This window comes from Lampris incognitus, chromosome 10, assembly GCF_029633865.1.
Source record: "Lampris incognitus isolate fLamInc1 chromosome 10, fLamInc1.hap2, whole genome shotgun sequence".
NCBI lineage: Eukaryota > Metazoa > Chordata > Actinopteri > Lampriformes > Lampridae > Lampris > Lampris incognitus.
This window is the reverse complement of record NC_079220.1, coordinates 52739673-52758392: the sequence shown is the minus strand read 5'-3', so window position 1 is coordinate 52758392 and position 18720 is coordinate 52739673. Positions and strand designations below refer to the sequence as shown.

Genomic DNA, 18720 nt, shown 5'->3' with positions numbered 1-18720 from the left:
CAGATGCTGGTCAGATTGCTTGTAAACCCATTTCAGCGGTTTCAGGCCTCGACCGAGCTGCCTGCCTCTCAAATGCGGCACCCGCAGCCCACATCAGTGATATAAATAGAGCGCAACACTGCGAGCGAGGCAGACAGGCAGACAGGCAGACAGACAGACAGACAGACAGACAGACATATTGGAGGAGGAGACGCATCTATCCTCATGCTTCGCTACCTGGATTCTCTTCCCTTACATAATGCCAACTTTAAGGCGCCATCTACCCCACACCGTGGACACCGCCGGTTCTATTACGGTCTCCAACTGCACAGTGAGAGGATCCCATCACACAGATGTGGCATTTGTACAAGTACCGGTTTAGATTTTAGGGATTCGTGCGACGGTCTTACCGAGATATTTGGCTACACTGAACACGTAACGCGTGCGGACCGTTCGCGCAGCGGCTGCCGTAACACTACGCTTGCCATCCGGCATGCCGAATTTCGCCACAAGAGGGCACCGTTACATAACCTCACACGAACAGGAACAACTTTTGGATCCGTGGAGACGTAAAGGGCCGGGTGAAAATCAGTTTAAAAATCTGGGTATTTTTCGGTGCAAATCGGTTAAAACTGAAAACGCTGAGCCTCGCCTATAATCAGCGACACTGGCTACACCAGCCGCCGAGCGCAGCGCCAAGTGGTGGTGCAACGGCGGAGATCCGCTCTGCAAACATAAAAACAGGTCAGTCTTCCTTATTTTTACTATATTTTATTAATTCGTTCTCTCCCCCTCGTTTTCTCCCCAACTGTACTTGGCCAATCGCCTTATTTCCCGAGCTGTCCCGGTCGCTGCTCCACCCCCTCTGCTGAACCGGGGAGGGCTGCAGACTACCACATGCCTCCTCCCATACATGTGGAGCCGCCAGCTGCTTCTTTTCTCCTGACAGTGAGGAGTTTCACCAGGGGGGCATAGCGCATGGGAGGATCGGCGCCCCGACTGACCAGAGGAGGCGCTAGTGCAGCCACCACTGCAAATACTGCTCAGCAAGACAGTTTTTGAGCAAAACAAAAAAAAAACTCCACTTAGCTTCTACCTACTATCGCAAGTAGGGCAGGAAGGATCTATCTGCTGGACGACAGACTGTTGTAGCGTTCGATACACAGCAAGCGATGAGTCATTCGAAACAACACAAATGGACGCTTCATTTCTGCTAGAGGTAAACAAAAACTTCAACTGGTTAGCGACGGAGACATTTTCTGTCACCGACTTTGTGACCGTTGTTAAAAAAGGAATGGGTATGGCTCACTCGCTGAGCGAATCACATGAGCACATTTACTTTACCTCCACCGGATTACATACAACATGGCAAATGCAATCGCCACAAAAATGTAGGGTCTTTTTGAAAGAAGAGATGGATGAACCTCCCTTAGCAAGGTAAGTGATAAATGGAAAAAAAAACATAATGGGAGACACAGGAGTTTCCCACCTGGCTCAGCGATTAAATGTTCACCCGACATTTCCCCCGGCGATGCCGGGGCCTATATTTACCACACGTCGGGGGACTAGAGGGCAGGAAGAGCCCTTCCATTTATCCATCCATCTTTTCTCTGGCTGGATGACAATTGATGCCGTGATTAGGGTTGCTCCAGCCCACCCTCATCTTCTCCCCCTCTAACTGACAGCCCCTCCCCAACACCCCCACCCCCCCTGTACTCCACACTGACTGGGCCACTTCATGTTGCAGTGGTTGCCGTGGGGACAACTCAAAAGAAGAGAGAGAGAGAAAACTTGAAACGTGCGATCACAGGCGGACAGTTAGCCCCTCCCCCTTCCAACGGACAAACGCCATCGCACGAGAGCGCGAGGCCCGCCGACAGAAATAAAAACGCCTCTGAAAAGTTCATAAACTGCACCGAATCAACTCTCAGGTTAAAGAACGGAGCATTTTTAAAATTCATCAATCGGAGAAAATGCCCACTAAAAAGGCAACGCTGTTAGTTTCTCTCTCAGAAGGGATGCTTGCAGTCATCCAGCTGCTGCCGTTTCAACTTTTTTGGCACATGTTTTGAGGCACACACACGACAGATGTCACAACAACTGTGACTGCAACATGGGCAGCAACTGTCCATGTCACACTGGTGCTCTGTGCTAATTTACTCACTGCACTCAGTTTGCATTTAAACTCACATGATGCCATATTAGTTGGGCCGGCCATTTCTTTCAGCTTGGATCTACCTCTCTTGTCAGCCATTTACTCCCCGTGTCCTCATACCGTTGTTAAACCGCTGCATGAGTTCAAGTGTCACTTATGGTGGACAACAATGCCAAGGACCAGAAGCCCTGCTGACCCACTTTCCCGGAGTGATCATAAAATATGGAAGGGCCTCAGGGGACACAGCTATGCCACCGTACTACAGCACAGCACTATAATCAGTTCACATTTGAATTGGTCCTGGAGCCAAGGTTGAATCTTTGCTCTTTTCTAGGATACGACAAGTGTAATTCACTCTATCAGTTTCTTCCTGGAAGTTCCATAAGTCAATGATCAAACCAAATTCTATATACACAGATGTCCATTTATTTTAGCAACACGGAAAGATTCAAAACATTCATACAGTATACCCATTAACCCGGGGGCTTCCCAGTTCAACCACAATCTTGCTCTCTTGGCCACTGAACACATCTGCCGGAATAGCTGCAAGTTATTTGACTTGCTCAAGGACAGCATGAGAGGAGTTGCCTGAAAGACAAAACGTGGCTCATTGCTTTCGCCTGTCCAGTTTTTCCCTGATTAACATGGACTGAAAGTGGCAACCATTTGGTCACAAATCTGCATCTTTTAACTATCTGCAACCGCAGTACCTTAGCATGTGTGTCTGTGTGGGGTCATTCCAGTTAGGGGGAAGAAGCAATTGCAGGGTTGTAGTATAACAAAGATCAATTGGTGCTGTGCCCTCACAGGGTACCGATGGGCACTATAATATCTGCTGTGGCGGCCCCTGAGAACAGGGAACAAGCTGAAAGAAGAAGTATAATAAAGCTCAAGATGATCTTCCCAGGGTCCAAAACGAACACTTGCCACACGCCAAATGTAGACAACCCTTTGGCGGCTTAATTACATAGTCCTACATGCCATATGGCATGTATGATAACAACAATCACCTCATTTCTAGAGTAAGGATATTAAATAGGCCCGTTATCAAATGGTTGTGTCCTCTGGTGACACCGTAGCTTGTTGCCCATTTGTCCTTTAAACCAGCGACCGAGTTATACTCAGTGACTGGTGAAAGAGCAAACCAACAATGCTGAGGTATAGTCCTGTTGTCAAACTAACCCCCCCCCGGCTGTGACAAAGCAATTCAAGCCAACATTACTACAACTACTAATGCTCAACCTCAGATGAGATTTAGTGAGTAGTGGCGCACAGATGACTGCCACGAGTTTGCTTCATTATGATGCTGTTTAGTGTGTGTTAATGTTCTGCTCATGGTATCGATCAAACTCAAATGAAAACAGTTCTGTTGGCACAAAGGCCATGAAACTGTAAGAAAGACCAAAAGATGTTTGGAACTGATTAAAAATTGCACGTGAGAACTAAACTGATATACAATAAGTATGGTAGTGCAACTGAATTATTCTGACAGGTAAAAAAAAAAAAAAAAGTTTGGCAGGCAAGTCAGAAAGTTAATTTTAGACCCTGGGAAAAAGAGGGCGTGGAGTAAAACTTCTCTATCAGGCTGTGATACTTATGGAATCCCTTACTGAAAGCACTGGCTTTCTCCCGTTCGACAGAGATGAGGTTAACGGTAACATCGGGACTGTGTTGTTATAAGTTCTATCATTGACGCCGCCACTTCCCTCACAGCTCAGCGACTGTTAGCTTTATAACAAGGGTCCTAACACCTTCCCCAACAACAACTCTCTCCATCCTGGGGAGGGACGTTAACAGGCCAGCGTTTAGGAGTGGGGACAAGGTCTTGTTTAAAGAGTCTAAATACATGGTTAGCAAGGCAGTGAGAGGTGCTAAGCGACTGTACTCTGAGAAACTTCAACAACAATACTCAGAAAACTCTGCCTGGCTGGAAGGGCCTCACACAGCTCACCAACTCCAAACCGAAAACCCCCCACTCCACTAATGACTTGCGCCTGGCCAATGATCTGAATGAGTACTATTGTCAATTTGAAAGACAATGAGTCAGTCCTGACATCATCCCCCGTGACTCCATCCATCAGCTCCTCCTCCCCTGCCTCAGCTGGGGCCCAGGCTTCTCTATTTCATGTACGCAAGTCCATGAAATGAAATGACGAATAAATGTTTCTGATTCCCCAACTGTCCACCTTGGAGACCCCCCCCCTCCACACCTTCCCCAACAACAACTCTCTCCATCCTGGAGAGGGACATTAACAGGCTATTAAGAGACAGAACGCCTGCAAAGCAGCTGGACCAGATTCTGTCTCTCCCTCCACCCTGAAGCACTGTGCCAATCAGCTGTCTCCGGTGTTCACAGACATTTTTAACACCTCACTGGAGACGTGCCACATACCAGCCTGCTTCAAGACCTCTACCATCATCCCTGTCCCCAAAAAACCAAGGCGTATAGGACTCAATGACTACAGATCAGTCGCCTGACCAATGTGGTAATCAAGTCTTTTGAGCACCATGTACTGTCCCACCTTAAAACCATCACCAACCCACTCCTGGACCCCCTGCAGTTCACCCACAGAGCCAACAAGTCTTTGGACGATGCAGTAAACATAGTGCTCAACTTCATCCTCCAGCACCTGGATTCGGGAGGAACCTATGCCAGGATCCCGTTTGTGGATTTCAGCTATGCCTTCAACAACATAATCCCAGATCTACTGCAGGACAAGGTCTTCCAACTACACGTGCCTGACTCCACCTGCAGGTGGATCACTGAGACTTCCTATCTGAGAGAAAGCAGCACGTGAAGCTGGGGAGACACATCTCTGACTCCCGGTTCATTAGCACCGGTTCCCCCTTAAGGCTGTGTCCTTTCCCCTCTCCTATTCTCCCTGTATACAAACAGCTGCACCTCTAGTTACCAGTCAGTCAAGCTCCCGAAGTTTGCTAATGACACCGCCCTCATTGGGCTCATCTCTGATGGTGATGAGTCTGCCTAGAGGTGGGAGACTGGCCAGCTGGTGTCCTGGTGTGACCAAAACAACACGGAGCTCAACATTCTAAAAACAGTGGAGATGACTGTGAACTTCAGAAAGAACACACCCCCACTCGCTGCTATCATCCTGTGTGGCTCCCCAGTCGGCACTGCAGAATCCTTCCGCTTCCTGGGCACCAACATCACTCAAGACCTCAAGTGGGAACTGAACATCAGCTCCCTCACCAAGAAGGCACAGCAGAGGATGTACTTCCTGCGGCAGCTGAAGAAGTTCAACCTGCCAAAGCCAATGATGGGGCACTTTTACACCACCATCACTGAGTCCAACCTCACCTCCTCCATCACTATTTGGTACACTGCTGGCAATGCCAATGACAAGGGCAGATTGCAGCTTATCGCTCACTCTGCTGTACTGCTGTCACATTATATTCGAATATCGAATTTAATCTCGAATTTGCATAAAAACACGAGATTCGAACGTAAATGGGGAAATTCGAATTAAATAAATAAATAAATACATTGATTGTACTTTAAAATTATTAATTAATCAATGTCAAAAATGCCGAAAGTAGGCTACGGCAAGAATTCCAGCTCTAATTACCCATAAGTCCATTACCCATAAGTCCATGGAGCGGAAACGTAGGCCTAGGCTGCAGCCAGAAACGAGAAAATGGAGGAATTTGGTGCTGCCGACAACGAGCCCGATGATCAGCATACCAGAAAGATCGTCACTCCAGAGAATCTTAGGAGTGCGATTTGGAAACACTTTGGTTTTTGGACTGTAAATGGAAAGACTGAAAACAAGGACAAGGTAATATGCAAACTATGTGAGCGTGAACTAGCATACCATAGTTCCACGACCAACCTATAGCATATCAGCTCCTTCACGCCGCCTACGCTTCCGATGGCCTTACGGTCGCTCCATCCCACTTCTGACACCAATGTAGCGAATTCGGGGGGACAATGCAACCACAGGAACTGCCGCGGCCGGGAAGAGAACCCGTATCGCCCGCACCGCAGGAGGCATCGTTAACTGCTCGACTAAAGGGTCAGACCCGCCAGCCAGCGGCCAGCGTGTCTTCTTATCCATGCACGTTACAGTACATATGAAATGATCTGCAGGGCATCGGAACAACAGGCAGCTGTTGCAGCTGTAATATTTGAGAAAAAATGGTCAAATCAAATGGTCGAACAGATGCGTGAAATACTTAGACCGTTCAAGATTGCGACTGAGGCTTTGTCAACTAACAAATATCCCTCAGCTTCTGCTGTATTGCCTTTACAGCATGTACTACTACTGTGTCAACTTGGCTCACCCATTCCTAATGCAATGCCCAGCTTGAGAGAAATGACCGCAAAGATCGACACAGATTTGAGGAAGCGTTATGAAAAAAATAATCAAGCAACATTCATGTTATTGAATAAAGCAGCATACCTGGATCCCCGCTTTCATAGTTTAATGCATTTATCAGAGGAACAGAAGGACCAAGTGCACGCAAACATTAAAGAAGAAATGGCCGTGAGATTTGAAAGTGGGACAGATGAGCATTCGTTAAGCTCAGACACTCACGCAGGGAAAACAGCCCTGACGGCAACGGGCGATCTGTTTGGAGAAACATACAAGGGAAGGGGTGAGACGAGAGACCACCGAGAAAATGTACTGCACCAAGAGATGTGGTCCTGCCGAAGAGAGAAAACGATGCCAGCAGACAGCAATCCTCTTCTATGGTGGAAGACGCTGGGTAGCGCAAAATATCCCCACCTGGCGCAGCTTGCAAGAAAGTAGCTGAGTGTTCCCGGGACATCAGTGCGTCCTGAGCGAGTCTTTTCCACAGCTGGGAATATTGTTAACAAAAAGCGCTCCGCTCTTGACACTGAACACGTTAACCAGTTGATATTCCTGGTGAATAATTTGTAGCCTCCCAGTCCAGTTAGGCCTATGTGTAGGCTATGTATAATCGTATTTACAAAGGCCACATAACCCACTATTTTTTATTTTATTATTACTATTATTATTTATTTTAGTTATTTAGTTTGGTGGGCTTGCCTAGGCTACTTATAGGCCACGTTCTGTTAGTAGCCTACGTTACATTGCCATGGCAGCGCTGAATGCAGCCCAATTGCCGTGAGGATTATTGACATTAATATTACTTGTTTGAGAAGCATACTCTGTGGTAATTGTTTTTGAAAATATGGCAACATTTGACTTCATAATTTGCATTAAACTTCACTAATTATTTCGACCGAAATATGTTGTCTGTCTGCTTGTCCCCTCTTGTGGATACAAATGGTAAAACGCATGATCAAAATAATTACTGGTCAATAAATTACGGGTTATTTTTAGTCTTGCCATTTTAAAGACCGTTTTTTACGTGGAAATTCGAATCCAAATTCGAATATGGGTACAATTCTGCCACGAATATCGAATATGTTTTTTTCTTAAAGTGACAGCCCTACTCTGCTGTGAGGGTGATTGGCTGCAACTTGCCAGCGCTCCAGGAGCTGTGCGCCTTCAGGACACTAAAACGAGCAGGAAAGATCACGGTCGACCCTTCCCACCCAGGCTATGGTCTCTTTAAAACATTCCCATCTGGCAAGAGGTTAAGGTCCATAAAAACCAGAACCTCGTGCCGCAAGAACACTCACAGATACTGACACCGCCCCCCTGCCCCACCCCCTTTGATCCTCTCTCCACACTACGACATATACCTACATACTACACGCTAGGGCTGTCAAAATTGTCCAAAAATGACATTCAAATATTCCTTCTAAAAATACACATAGGTTCGAACCCATTCGAATAGATTTTTGCACACATCTTCGAGATGTGCCCTCAGGTCACTATTGGCGGAATGGTAAGCTAACTGTAGCCTATATAGCTTGCATACTACTTTTATCTCGAGGTTCCACAATCTTTCCATTTTCTGACCAAAATCCGAAGTATTTCCAAAGGGGGCTTTTTAGATTGTTCGGAGTGAAAATCCCTCTCTGTGGCCGAGTTGGGTTGTGAACTCTCTGCCATCTGTACCATATGGTTGTTGTTGTTGGATTATTCGCTCGTTTCAGCTTGACCTAAATGTCATTTTCAACCAAAGGAAGTGATGTGTGACTCCTGTCCGTCATGCAGCGTATTCAGTGCAGTGGCCAAGGCTCTTGCACGAATTTGCGAGGCAGACAGCCACGATATTGCCCCCCCCCCAAATTAATATAAAATGTTCAACACTCGAATGTCTGTTTTATTTATTTATTTATTTTACAATTCGGGTATATATTCAAATTTGGAATATTCATTGACAGTCCTAACACGCACACACTCACATGCACAAACACAGTGCAATATATATCTATCTGCCCAACTGTGCCCTCTGTTCATGGACACTGCATAAAGCCCCCCCCCCGTAAATAACTCCTACTTTAACAACAACTTCTCATTCTGTAAATAACTTATTTAAAAATTCTCCTTTAACATTTTGCAAATACAGAACCTGCCAAATTCTCCGTGTTTTCACATTACTGCACCTTATTTCACCTATTTTTATTTTGTCTTGTGTGCATAAATATTTATTTTGATATTAATTATTCTTTTAACGTTTACCCTACTGTTGCTGTTAATTTTGCCCTTATGCACCAACACATCAAGTCAAATTCCTTTTATGTTCTTGAACTACTTGGCAATAAATATGATTCTGATTGGCTGGGCCTAAATGTTTTCCCCCTCTTCGCCCTCTCTCATTGACCATGCAGAGCTGCAAACTTGTCTCTGGCCTTTTGAGTTCTGACGACAGATGGGCCAACGGTTGCCGTCACTTGACACCAACCCCTCTCAGGACTGCTCTCTCGTCTCATTCACTGAAGGCCACACACATCCAAACACGGACAATCAACACAATGAGCCTGCCTCTGGGATAGGCTATTATTTCTGAACTTTGATGTAAAAGTAGCGACACAACTGCAATCGCGCTCACCCCGTCACAGAATTTCCACTGACCAACAACAAAAAAGAAAAGACAAAAGACGCAAGCGCTTTCTGTTGAATGAAATAAATTCAATAAGCATCTCTCTCAACTATGCCAAAACATATCGTTCTCTCAGCTACTGTAAGCAAGCTAATAGAAAACCATGAATCTCTCATCTAGCTGGTTGAGAAGCATAAGCTATTAGACTAATCCCGGGATCAGTGCCATGCTAGTGACTCTGAAGTTCATTAATAGTTCCTCAGCTGACTGCATACTGAGGAACACGATTAGCTTGTTCCAGCCAATGAGCCTTCATGTCACATTCCAATAGTGTTTAAACAGACCTTTTTTTTACTTTCATCTTACTTTACCTCGCCCCACAGGATGACCCGAGACCGGCTTGCAAGACTGGACGTCAAAGTGCTAGATTACTCCATTTGCCTTAGAAAACTGACGATCCAAGATGATGAAAATCTGCTGGAGTTGTTTTTGCCCAGTGTCTTATATATTCTTTACCGAAAGTGTCAGAGACAAAATCCAGCAGGTCACTGAATCTCTAAATAATAATAATAATTTTTAAGAAAAAGTCACTTTATTATGGCAAAAATGTTGCGTGACTTCCAATATTACCTCGTTTTCCTCCATCAGCACCAAGGCAAAGCCACAAGCAAACTCACACTGAATAAGACTGATAACCTAGAAACCTGTAAGAGCTACCAGTGTATATAAAATATATATTACAGAGGCATCACATATTATCTAGTTTAGGCATGCAACCAAACTTCTTGATGGCAGCCTGCAGTGGTCTAGCTGAATGAAGAGGACACAGTCATTTCTGCTGACTAGAGGTTTTGTCTTTGTTTGTTTTGTCTGTTAGAACATGCCTGCGCACCTTTATGAGATATAGCTTTCTACTCTCACTTAGATGATGAGAAGCCTCTGTTCCTAAAATGTCCTGCAAGAGCTCTTCATTACCCCAATGTCGGGAACCAAGCCATTACAGAGAGCTTTGTGCGGCTCTGAGCAAAGCAAAGGGGCAAGGTGATAATTCACCTTTTGCTCCTACACACCCCAAATGCCTTTCTTCACCTTTTCAGCCCAAGGCATCAAATGTGGCAACACTAAAAGAGAATAACAGCATTCCATCAGCACTCACACTCTCCCAATGGAGCACCAACCACACCTGTGAACGTTACTGTCATGGAATAAGCAGCTGAAGAGGAAAGGATGAACTGTAAAAATGAAATGAGGCGACAACAAGCCGTGTGTATATGCATTTACTCAGTAGCCCTAGTTTTCAGACCCTAATTGCTCTAACTTTGTCATGTAGACATTGCTCATGAGATCACATAGAACCAATAAGCTGCTTCTGCCTCGAGCCAACAACTGAAGAAGGACAGTAGTGCACGGAGCAGACTAAGTGCAACTCAGCTCTACTACGCTAATGTACATTAATACTTAAAAAAAACTGTAATACTCCTTCATTCCCACTTAACTACGCAAGTACACAAACACCAATACGTTGAATCATGGGGCTAATTCACCACAAGCCCCCCCCCCAAAAAAAAAGACATATCAGTGTAATAGAGAGACCTCACAGAAGATTGAAAACAAAGCACAGCAAAAGTCAAAGGGAGATTTCATCATTTCACATTGGGATTTTTTATATCCCTACACAGTTTAGTGATTATCAACCGCCATAATGCGACCACTGCAAAAAGACTTTGAGGAAAAATAGAATCGTCACTATTTTACCAACACCCCAGAGACCCTAAGACAAACGGCCTATCAGTACTGAATGTAAAACTGCCTGAGCCCTCCAGACTAATAGGCTAGCATTTCAACAACAATGTAGTAATAAGCAGACTGATCAACAATAGCACAGGACATAACGGCATTAGCACTCAAAGTTCAAAAGCACACTCCTTTCTAAACAGAGCGAGAAAATGATAACCATCTGGAGACATCTTGAAATATGGAACAAGGTGCTGGTCACAGACATTAACACACAAAGAGCTGTGAAGCACTTGCAAATACAGAAGATTTGTTGCAAAAATGTGACACACAGACAACTTTCACCTCAACCAAAGTCAAGTCATCTACAAGCCTCAACTCGATCATGACTGCAATGGTATAGACATCAGTGTTTGATGCCACGGCCAGGCCGCGCTGCATAGTAATGAGATCTCACCTGAGGGAGTAAGTATAGCCGGTGTTCTCTGGAGCACACTGTGGCGGCGTGTATGTGTGTAGATGGGAAAAATCCATGGTCATTCTTCTTTTAGACTGCAAGAGTCAGGGCGCATGAGATAGGGCTCTTTAGACCATAGCCAACAGTGGATTAAACAGCTCCAACACACACATTCACACAGTCATACACAGCAGCACACACCCATACCCTCACAAGATCAAATGCACAGCCTTGCTCAGCCTGTTTCTCTTTAGTCATTCAACAATCTTGTCGGATTAGTTCTGCTAATGAGGAATAATTCCACTTCGCTGTAATTGTCCTACGAATAAGCTTCAGTGCATTATCTACACATTTAGTCAAACATTCACAACTCATAAACTCCCTGTCCCTCCCCAATCAATTCTGGTCCTACTCTCTGGGCTGCTCTCCAAGGACATACAACAACTAGGAATGGTTATTCTGTAAAGCCCCAGTCCAGGAAGTCAGTAATGAGAGCAGCGAGATATTCTCCTTTCCCAAGAAAAACAATAATACTACTGTGGCTCTGCCTGTAAACGAGATTTGGCCGACCTCCTGCATCCTTGGCTCTGGCTTGCTGTTGACAAGGGTGGCGGGGCTGCAGAGAATGAATCGCCTCTTCTTTCCCAATCTGTAAACAACTGTCAGGACTGGCTGGTGAAGACGGGAGCGAAGGCAATGAGGATCCTGTGTCTCACTTTGTATCCAGCAGACTTCTCTCCACCACCTCCAGTGCAACCGTGACTGCGGAAGTAAAGCCCCACATACAGAGAATGCAGTAGAATGTGGACAGAGGTGTGGCTAAGTTTAGGAAATAGGCGGGAAAGCCCTAGCCTTAAGGGTTGGGCTTTTCAGGAGTGCAGATTACTCTGCACGGACATGACGTCCAGGACCTCTTTGTTATGAAACAAAAGCTGATCGCTTTTATCATGTATTACGGAGTCGTCTAAATTTGCATGCAAGTGTATGACAACAGCCCTAGACCTCAGACCTAATAAATCAAAAAGGCTGCAGATGAAAAATGGGAAAAATAGTACCATATTTCCCGGACTAAAAGTCGCACCGGAGTATAAAGTTGCACTCAGAAAAAAACGTGTTGTGAGGAAAAAACATATATAAGGCGCTTCGGTGTATAAAAGGCGTGCTTTAACTGAATGCGAAGCAAAATTCACGAGCAGTGCAAATGTGTGAAAAGTCAACGATATAGGAGAGAATGGACGGAGTTAATCGCGGCGAAACTACAAGCATTGCGAAATAGGCGACGGGTGTTTGCTCGAGTGAATAAAAATTTCAACTTGAGCTAACGTTTCGCCTTGCAAACGCCAATCACCAAGTACAAGCCACACCCCTTTTACAGAAATCTCTTCAGTCAAGATGGAGGACAAGCTAATCAGGTCTCAGGTTGATGCTATGCACCCAAACTGACTGTCGACGCCAGGTCCGGTAGGACTTCCAAGCACAGCCAGGGCACTTTCTGTCGCTGATCCATGAACGTGAGATAAGATCGCAAGATATCTTATGATGAACTTACAAATTTATGACTTACTTTTTAGTCGTGATGTGTTGGTCACAAACAAGACGGCTCTATGAGCCGGCTCCCATAGGTGAATGATGTGAGCCGGCTCCTGTAGAGCAGATTTCTTTCTTTTTTTTTTTGTAAAGTAATACAGTACAGGGCGGCACGATGGTGCAGTGGTTAGCATGGTCGCCTCACAGCAAAAAGGTCATGGGTTCGAGCCCCGGGGTAGTCCAAACTTGGGGGTCACCCCAGGTCGTCCTATGTGTGGAGTTTGCGTGTTCTCCCCATGTTGGCGTGGGTTTCCTCCGGGGGCTCCGGTTTCCTTCCACAGTCCAAAGACATGTAGGTCAGGTGAATCGGCCGTACTACATTGTCCCTAGGTATGAATGTGTGTGCGTGTGCGTATGTCGGCCCTGTGATGGCCTGGCAGCCTGTCCAGGGTGTCTCCCCACCTGCCGCCCAATCAGTACCGGGATAGGCTCCAGCATCCCCGTGACCCCGAGAGCAGGATAAGCGGTTCGGATAATGGATGGATGGACTACAAGAGAGAATAATAGGATGCCAGTCGAGGTGGTTCGGGCATCTGATCAGGATGCCTCCTGGGCGCCTTCCTTTAGAGGTTTTCCGGGCACGTCCAACAGGGAGGAGACCCCGGGGTAGACCCAGAACTCGCTGGAGGGACTACATGTCCAATCTGGCCTGGGAACGCCTTGGAATCCCCCAGGAGGACCTGGAGGGGGTTGCTGGGGAGAGGGACATCTGGAGTGCCCTATGTAGCTTGCTGCCACCGCAATCCAACCGCGGAGAAGCGGCTGATGATGAGACGAGATGAGAATAATAGAATGATCCTATAACGTATTTGTTAAATATGATCCAGAAACATCTCACTTTGGTAAGAACATTAACAGCCAAGCATGGTGAGACTTGTGTATTGTGCCGGTCGCCAGCATACAAAACACAAATCATAGTTCAATATAAATAAGAGTCAATGCACATGCGTAATAATAGTGTTTGATGCATTTACATCATTTATCAAAAACGCTTCCTGTGACGTGGCACAAAATTCGCTTGTTCATTTTGCAGGCAAGCGATCAAACCCGCGTAAGGAAAACAAAGCAACATTTCGCTTCGCCTTCAGTTAAAATGCACAGTAAGTTGCATTTACACGGCGGTAGTGTTCTCAATTGAGTCACAAGATTAAACAGTGCTATCTACTGGTCTTGGTTGAAATGCAGTATATTCGTTCAACAAAATTACATTGTATAAAGTCGTTTTGGAACACAAGTTGCAGGACCAGCTAGACGAGCAAAAAAAAAAACAGCGCTGTATAGTCCGGGTAATACAGTGACTCTATCAAAAGTAAATAGAGAAATAGCAAATCCAAAATTAATTCCTTTCCCCCTTATGTCTTTTATTGGAATTCAGAGATTTTTCTCCCCATGGTGTCTTTAAAAATATGTAGTCCTTTATACTCATCATTTTGAGTAGATTTCTGTTGTCTCTTTATTTTGCTCTTTAATATTTCAACAGCAGCTACTTTAAAACTGTGTGTTATGTACAAGGTGATGCACAGGAGCAACTCAAGTCAATTTTTTGCATGCGTAAATTTAAACTAAATTGCGAAAATAACGAACTCTAGTGCTCTCAGATATCCACAGCATGGATTTAGGCCTGTGCAACAGAGTCTGAGAGTTTAAACAACCTAGCCCCACTGCTTACAAAAATAAGCCTTTTTCTTAACCCATCCTGAGCAAGGCTGATACAAGAGTCAAACAAGGAGGTCCCCAGATCAACTTGTATTGAGCCATTAAATCAAAACGGGCCAACGAGATGATGAAAGAATGCAGGCGGCACAGAAACAGATGGCCTCACCCCAAATCCACCGCCAAAATCTAGGGACCCATAATCTTAATCAGAGCACAAATCAACTCTCAAGCCTCAAGGCTTACAAGGAGGGATAAAAACAAACAAGTACCCAAAACCCAAAGCAGATACTTAAATTCAGCCAGGATTAGGTTTTGGGACCACCAATTGACCAGTACTGATGCAAGCACGTGTGGATATGCTAGTACAGAATACCAACATCCTACTTGGACCTGTTCCGCACCGGTGTTCCCATAAGGGTCACCTAATGTATCTGTAAAGTCTACTATTTGTATTATATGAGTTCTGATCGAGTTATTCGAGGACTTACATCTTGGAGCTTTGCTGTGGGAGTACAAAGCTGAAGTGAAAACCTCAAACATTAGCCTAACACCCGTCAGGAACGCATTACAAATGCATTATTAACAAGAGTTTAGCGATTTTGCATACAAATTACTGCACCGGTTTAGGCCAGCTCACTCTTGGGGGGGCACGCGTCTAAATACTTGATTCAGATGACCAGAGGAAAGGCTGAGCAATATAAAGACGTGCAGAATCCCCGGCACCGCGCACACACACACACACACACACACGCACACGCGCACGCACGCAGTTTGTAAACAATGGCGAGCTATATAGTGAGAGCCGTTCTGCTGTGCACGCGTCCGTCCTTATCCGTGGCTACAATGTTGCACTGGCTCCTTCACGCACAACGGAAATGACGAGACCGCGTTGGGTCCGTCTTGTTTACTTTCATTAATAGCGTCGGAGATCGGTCCCATTTAACACATCGATTCCAGCGACAACTATATAACCGGCAAATACCAATTAATATATATATATATATATTTTAAAATAGATAAGAAATTAGACACACATTGCCCCGTTACATTCTCAGCGTCCTGACGCTAAATTTAGTCGCCGTATATTTAGATGGCGCCGTCCCTCGCCAACGCAGGGCGCAATATTCATATCGCCTACAATAAACGACATGCGGCAAATCTATAAGGTCAAATCTATGAAACCGCGCAGGGAACGAGGCCCGAGGTGGCGTCCGCGGTCCTGGACCGAGTTCTGGGTGAAGGAGCACAGCGAGGACGAAACAGACGCAGGGCTGGAAAACGAGCCCGAAATGGAGCGATTATAGACAAGGCGGCGTAACGGCGACATCCTCACTGGTTCTGGTCTGGTGAGAGTGCACTACTCGCCCGTACGGGTTCGGGTCCGGGTCCAGGTACCGTTGTTCTTCCTCACGAGCGTAATCCGGAGGGACAAAATCCGCACAGCGCTATCGCGGAAGGCGCATAAACTCCTGACCGCAATCCCGACGCCTTCATCCCGCAGCGTGGACAACCCCCCCCCCCGCAAAGGACTCTCCAGTCCTCCGAACCCGGGTACAAGCCCAGAACAATACACGTCCCCCCCTCCCACCCCCTGCGCAGATATACCCGAAAGTTTGCACGTTGCAAAGTGTGCGCTAAGCTCACGCACGGCGAGCGATATTCCAAAATGGCTTCCCAGACGTAACAAAGCCGTGCAGGGGGGGCGGGGGGGGTCCCGCTGCTGGAGAGCCCCGCCCCCCTCCCAGGCCTGCTGGTCAGGCAAGGGCGCAAACTTTGAATCTATTGGAGGAAAACTGGAGTCGCAGCGCCGCTCCGGCATCTCGGGCTCACGTGTCTGATGCTCGGAGATGAGGAGGGGAAGGGTGATTTAGAGACGCCTCAAACCCCCGAGAGGACCACTGCTCACTGCCGATCCACACATAGACCCATCACATTCACACGCACCAACGTCCCAGCGGTGATGTGATCCGAGCAAGTTCATACTTGTACGTGCAACGACATAAGAGAAAGCCAATAGGTGAAACGCTTGGTGGCCGATTGCTCACGGACGATACAACAACAACAACAACAAAGGAGTGCAAGATGAACAGAGCAAGAACAGAAGTGAACAAAAAGCGAATTAGGCATTACAGGACTCGTTTGGACTTTTAACCAAGTGATCTGAAATATGAAACCGATTCCGCCAACTTAAAAACCCCCAGAGCAAGTCATCCCACAGCCTGCCATTGACAGCTCAACCGCCATTAACCCTGAGCCAGTGTGAAAAGTGGAAATCCATCAATCTGAAACAAGTTTAAAAAAAAAGGGGGGGGGACCACCAAGGGCTCTGTGCAATAGCTCGGGGGGGGGGGATTTTGAACTATAACTGATAATACTTTAAAGCAGTGTTTCTCAACCCAGTCCTCAAGGACCCCCTATCCTGCAGATTTTCTTTTGCAACCCCGAATAGGTACCTGTTTGTAGTAATTCAGCAGTGAACGTCAGTTTGCACACCTTGCATAATTAAGTGCTGCGAGATGATTGGTCGAGTAAGTGCAAGCAGAGCTACCTATGCAGGGTTACAATGAAAATCTGCAGGATAGGGGGTCCTTGAGGACAGGGTTGAGAAACACTGCTCTAAACAGATCAGTTTGAATCTTAAGATCACTTCTTTACACAACAGGTAAACAGCTAAATTGATGGCAAAGTTGGAGTGATGAGATTAAAGCCGTTTGGCACCGGTTTAATATATCTGCTGCAAGTATTTGGTACAAGGTGACATGAGAGACACTTCACTCGTGCCTTATCCACGGCACTTCCTTTAATGGGACTAAAATATCACTAGCACACTGCAGCTGTATTGCCACCAAGTACAGACACAACATTTGCCAAATCAAACATCTACTACTTTACAACACAACCAGATAAACAGCAAGCCATCTGTTCAGGGTAACAAGTTATCATTACTTGTTCATTTGGCCAATCATTCAAAGCTACACATTCAAGACAGGAAGTTCAAGTACTTTATTTGTCACATTATAAATAGGAATAAATACTCCACAAACCCCCCCCATAGCAAAGCTGTGCAAATCCACCTCAGAATGGATCTTCATGAACGAGGGAATAACAGAGCTAACACGCTTAACCTGACCTCTTTTGAGAGTGGATGCAGGCTGTCACGCGTTAGTCTTGCTAAAATACATTTTACGCCTTGTGCAAGGCGCCATCTACCGGTCAAACTTTGATACAGCACAGACAAAGCGCAAGCCGGTCACGGCCAATCATAAGTGGGCACTTTGAACATCAACCGCAGAAGGCGGGCGGGCGGGCCATGGGCGAAATTGACGGAACCAAACCCAAACCCAAAATGTTGGGACATTTTCATCTCGAAGTGCACCAATACGGCACGACGATAAGAGGCCTTAAAAACAAAAAAGGCAATTCGAACTAATTGTGTTTTTGATACATTTCTAATAGACTTGACACTATTCTGAAGACAAGTATTCTTTCATATATTTTTTGTATTCTCCTGTATTTCTCATATATATACAGTATTTCGTATTCTCCTGGCGTGAACAGTTTTGTATGTTGATCATGCCATGTGCATGTGTTTTGCACAATAAAAGGGAAAACATCTTTTGTTTTTTCATTAACAGGAAATAAGAGTTGTCCGACGAGCCAGAGAGACGAGACCTCAGGAGTCCGCTAGAGACGATTATCCAGACTCGTCGTTAGCTCGGTCGTCCCTTCAGCTGGACCGTAATCAACGAGCACGCCGGCACCGTTTCAGACGCACGAGAGCGTCCAAAGCCTCACCGCGCGCTGCGAGGCGAACCACGGCGAGGGCTCGAGCCCGAGGCGCGTGCCCTCTAAGTCAGCCAAACAGGCGAGACGTGTGCTCCAGAAAGCAGACAACCCCCCGTTTCCATTACAAAAGCGCTTATGGTGGCCCCCTAAAAACAGTTCGCAAACGCCAACATAAGTGAAGCGCTGACTCGTAATTAAATCGGTTTGAAACCCCCCCCCCAAAAAAAGAGACAGCGCGGGCACATGGTGAAGTTCATTTGCATGCCAATGTTAATGGTTAACTCGACTCACATGTGGTCGGCGCCAGCGTCAGATGGTCGCCAGCGGCGACTTTATCTCCTAATTCGGCTGCGTCCAAAACACGAAACCTCGGCAGTTAACAGACTTGGTTTTATTTGAAAGCGGAACCCGACGTCCGTTTCGC

At 46.1% G+C, this 18720-nt stretch overlaps 1 protein-coding gene across 8 annotated transcripts in view; it reads right to left on the bottom strand.

Moving 5' to 3' along the window:
* Positions 1–18720, bottom strand: part of sun1b (Sad1 and UNC84 domain containing 1b) — a 42409-nt gene extending 23689 nt beyond the window's left edge. For 2 of the 8 annotated variants that reach the window (XM_056288784.1, XM_056288791.1), the window contains exons 1-2: positions 11838–14956; positions 11268–11362 (exon numbers count right to left, since the gene is read on the bottom strand). In XM_056288784.1, coding sequence (XP_056144759.1) covers positions 11268–11362; positions 11838–11846 — 104 coding nt within the window. In that variant the 5' untranslated portion in view covers positions 11847–14956. Of the gene's footprint in view, positions 1–11267; positions 11363–11837; positions 14957–15843; positions 16098–18587 lie in introns of those variants that run through there. The other 6 variants (XM_056288785.1, XM_056288787.1, XM_056288788.1 and 3 more) reach the window with 6 other exon arrangements.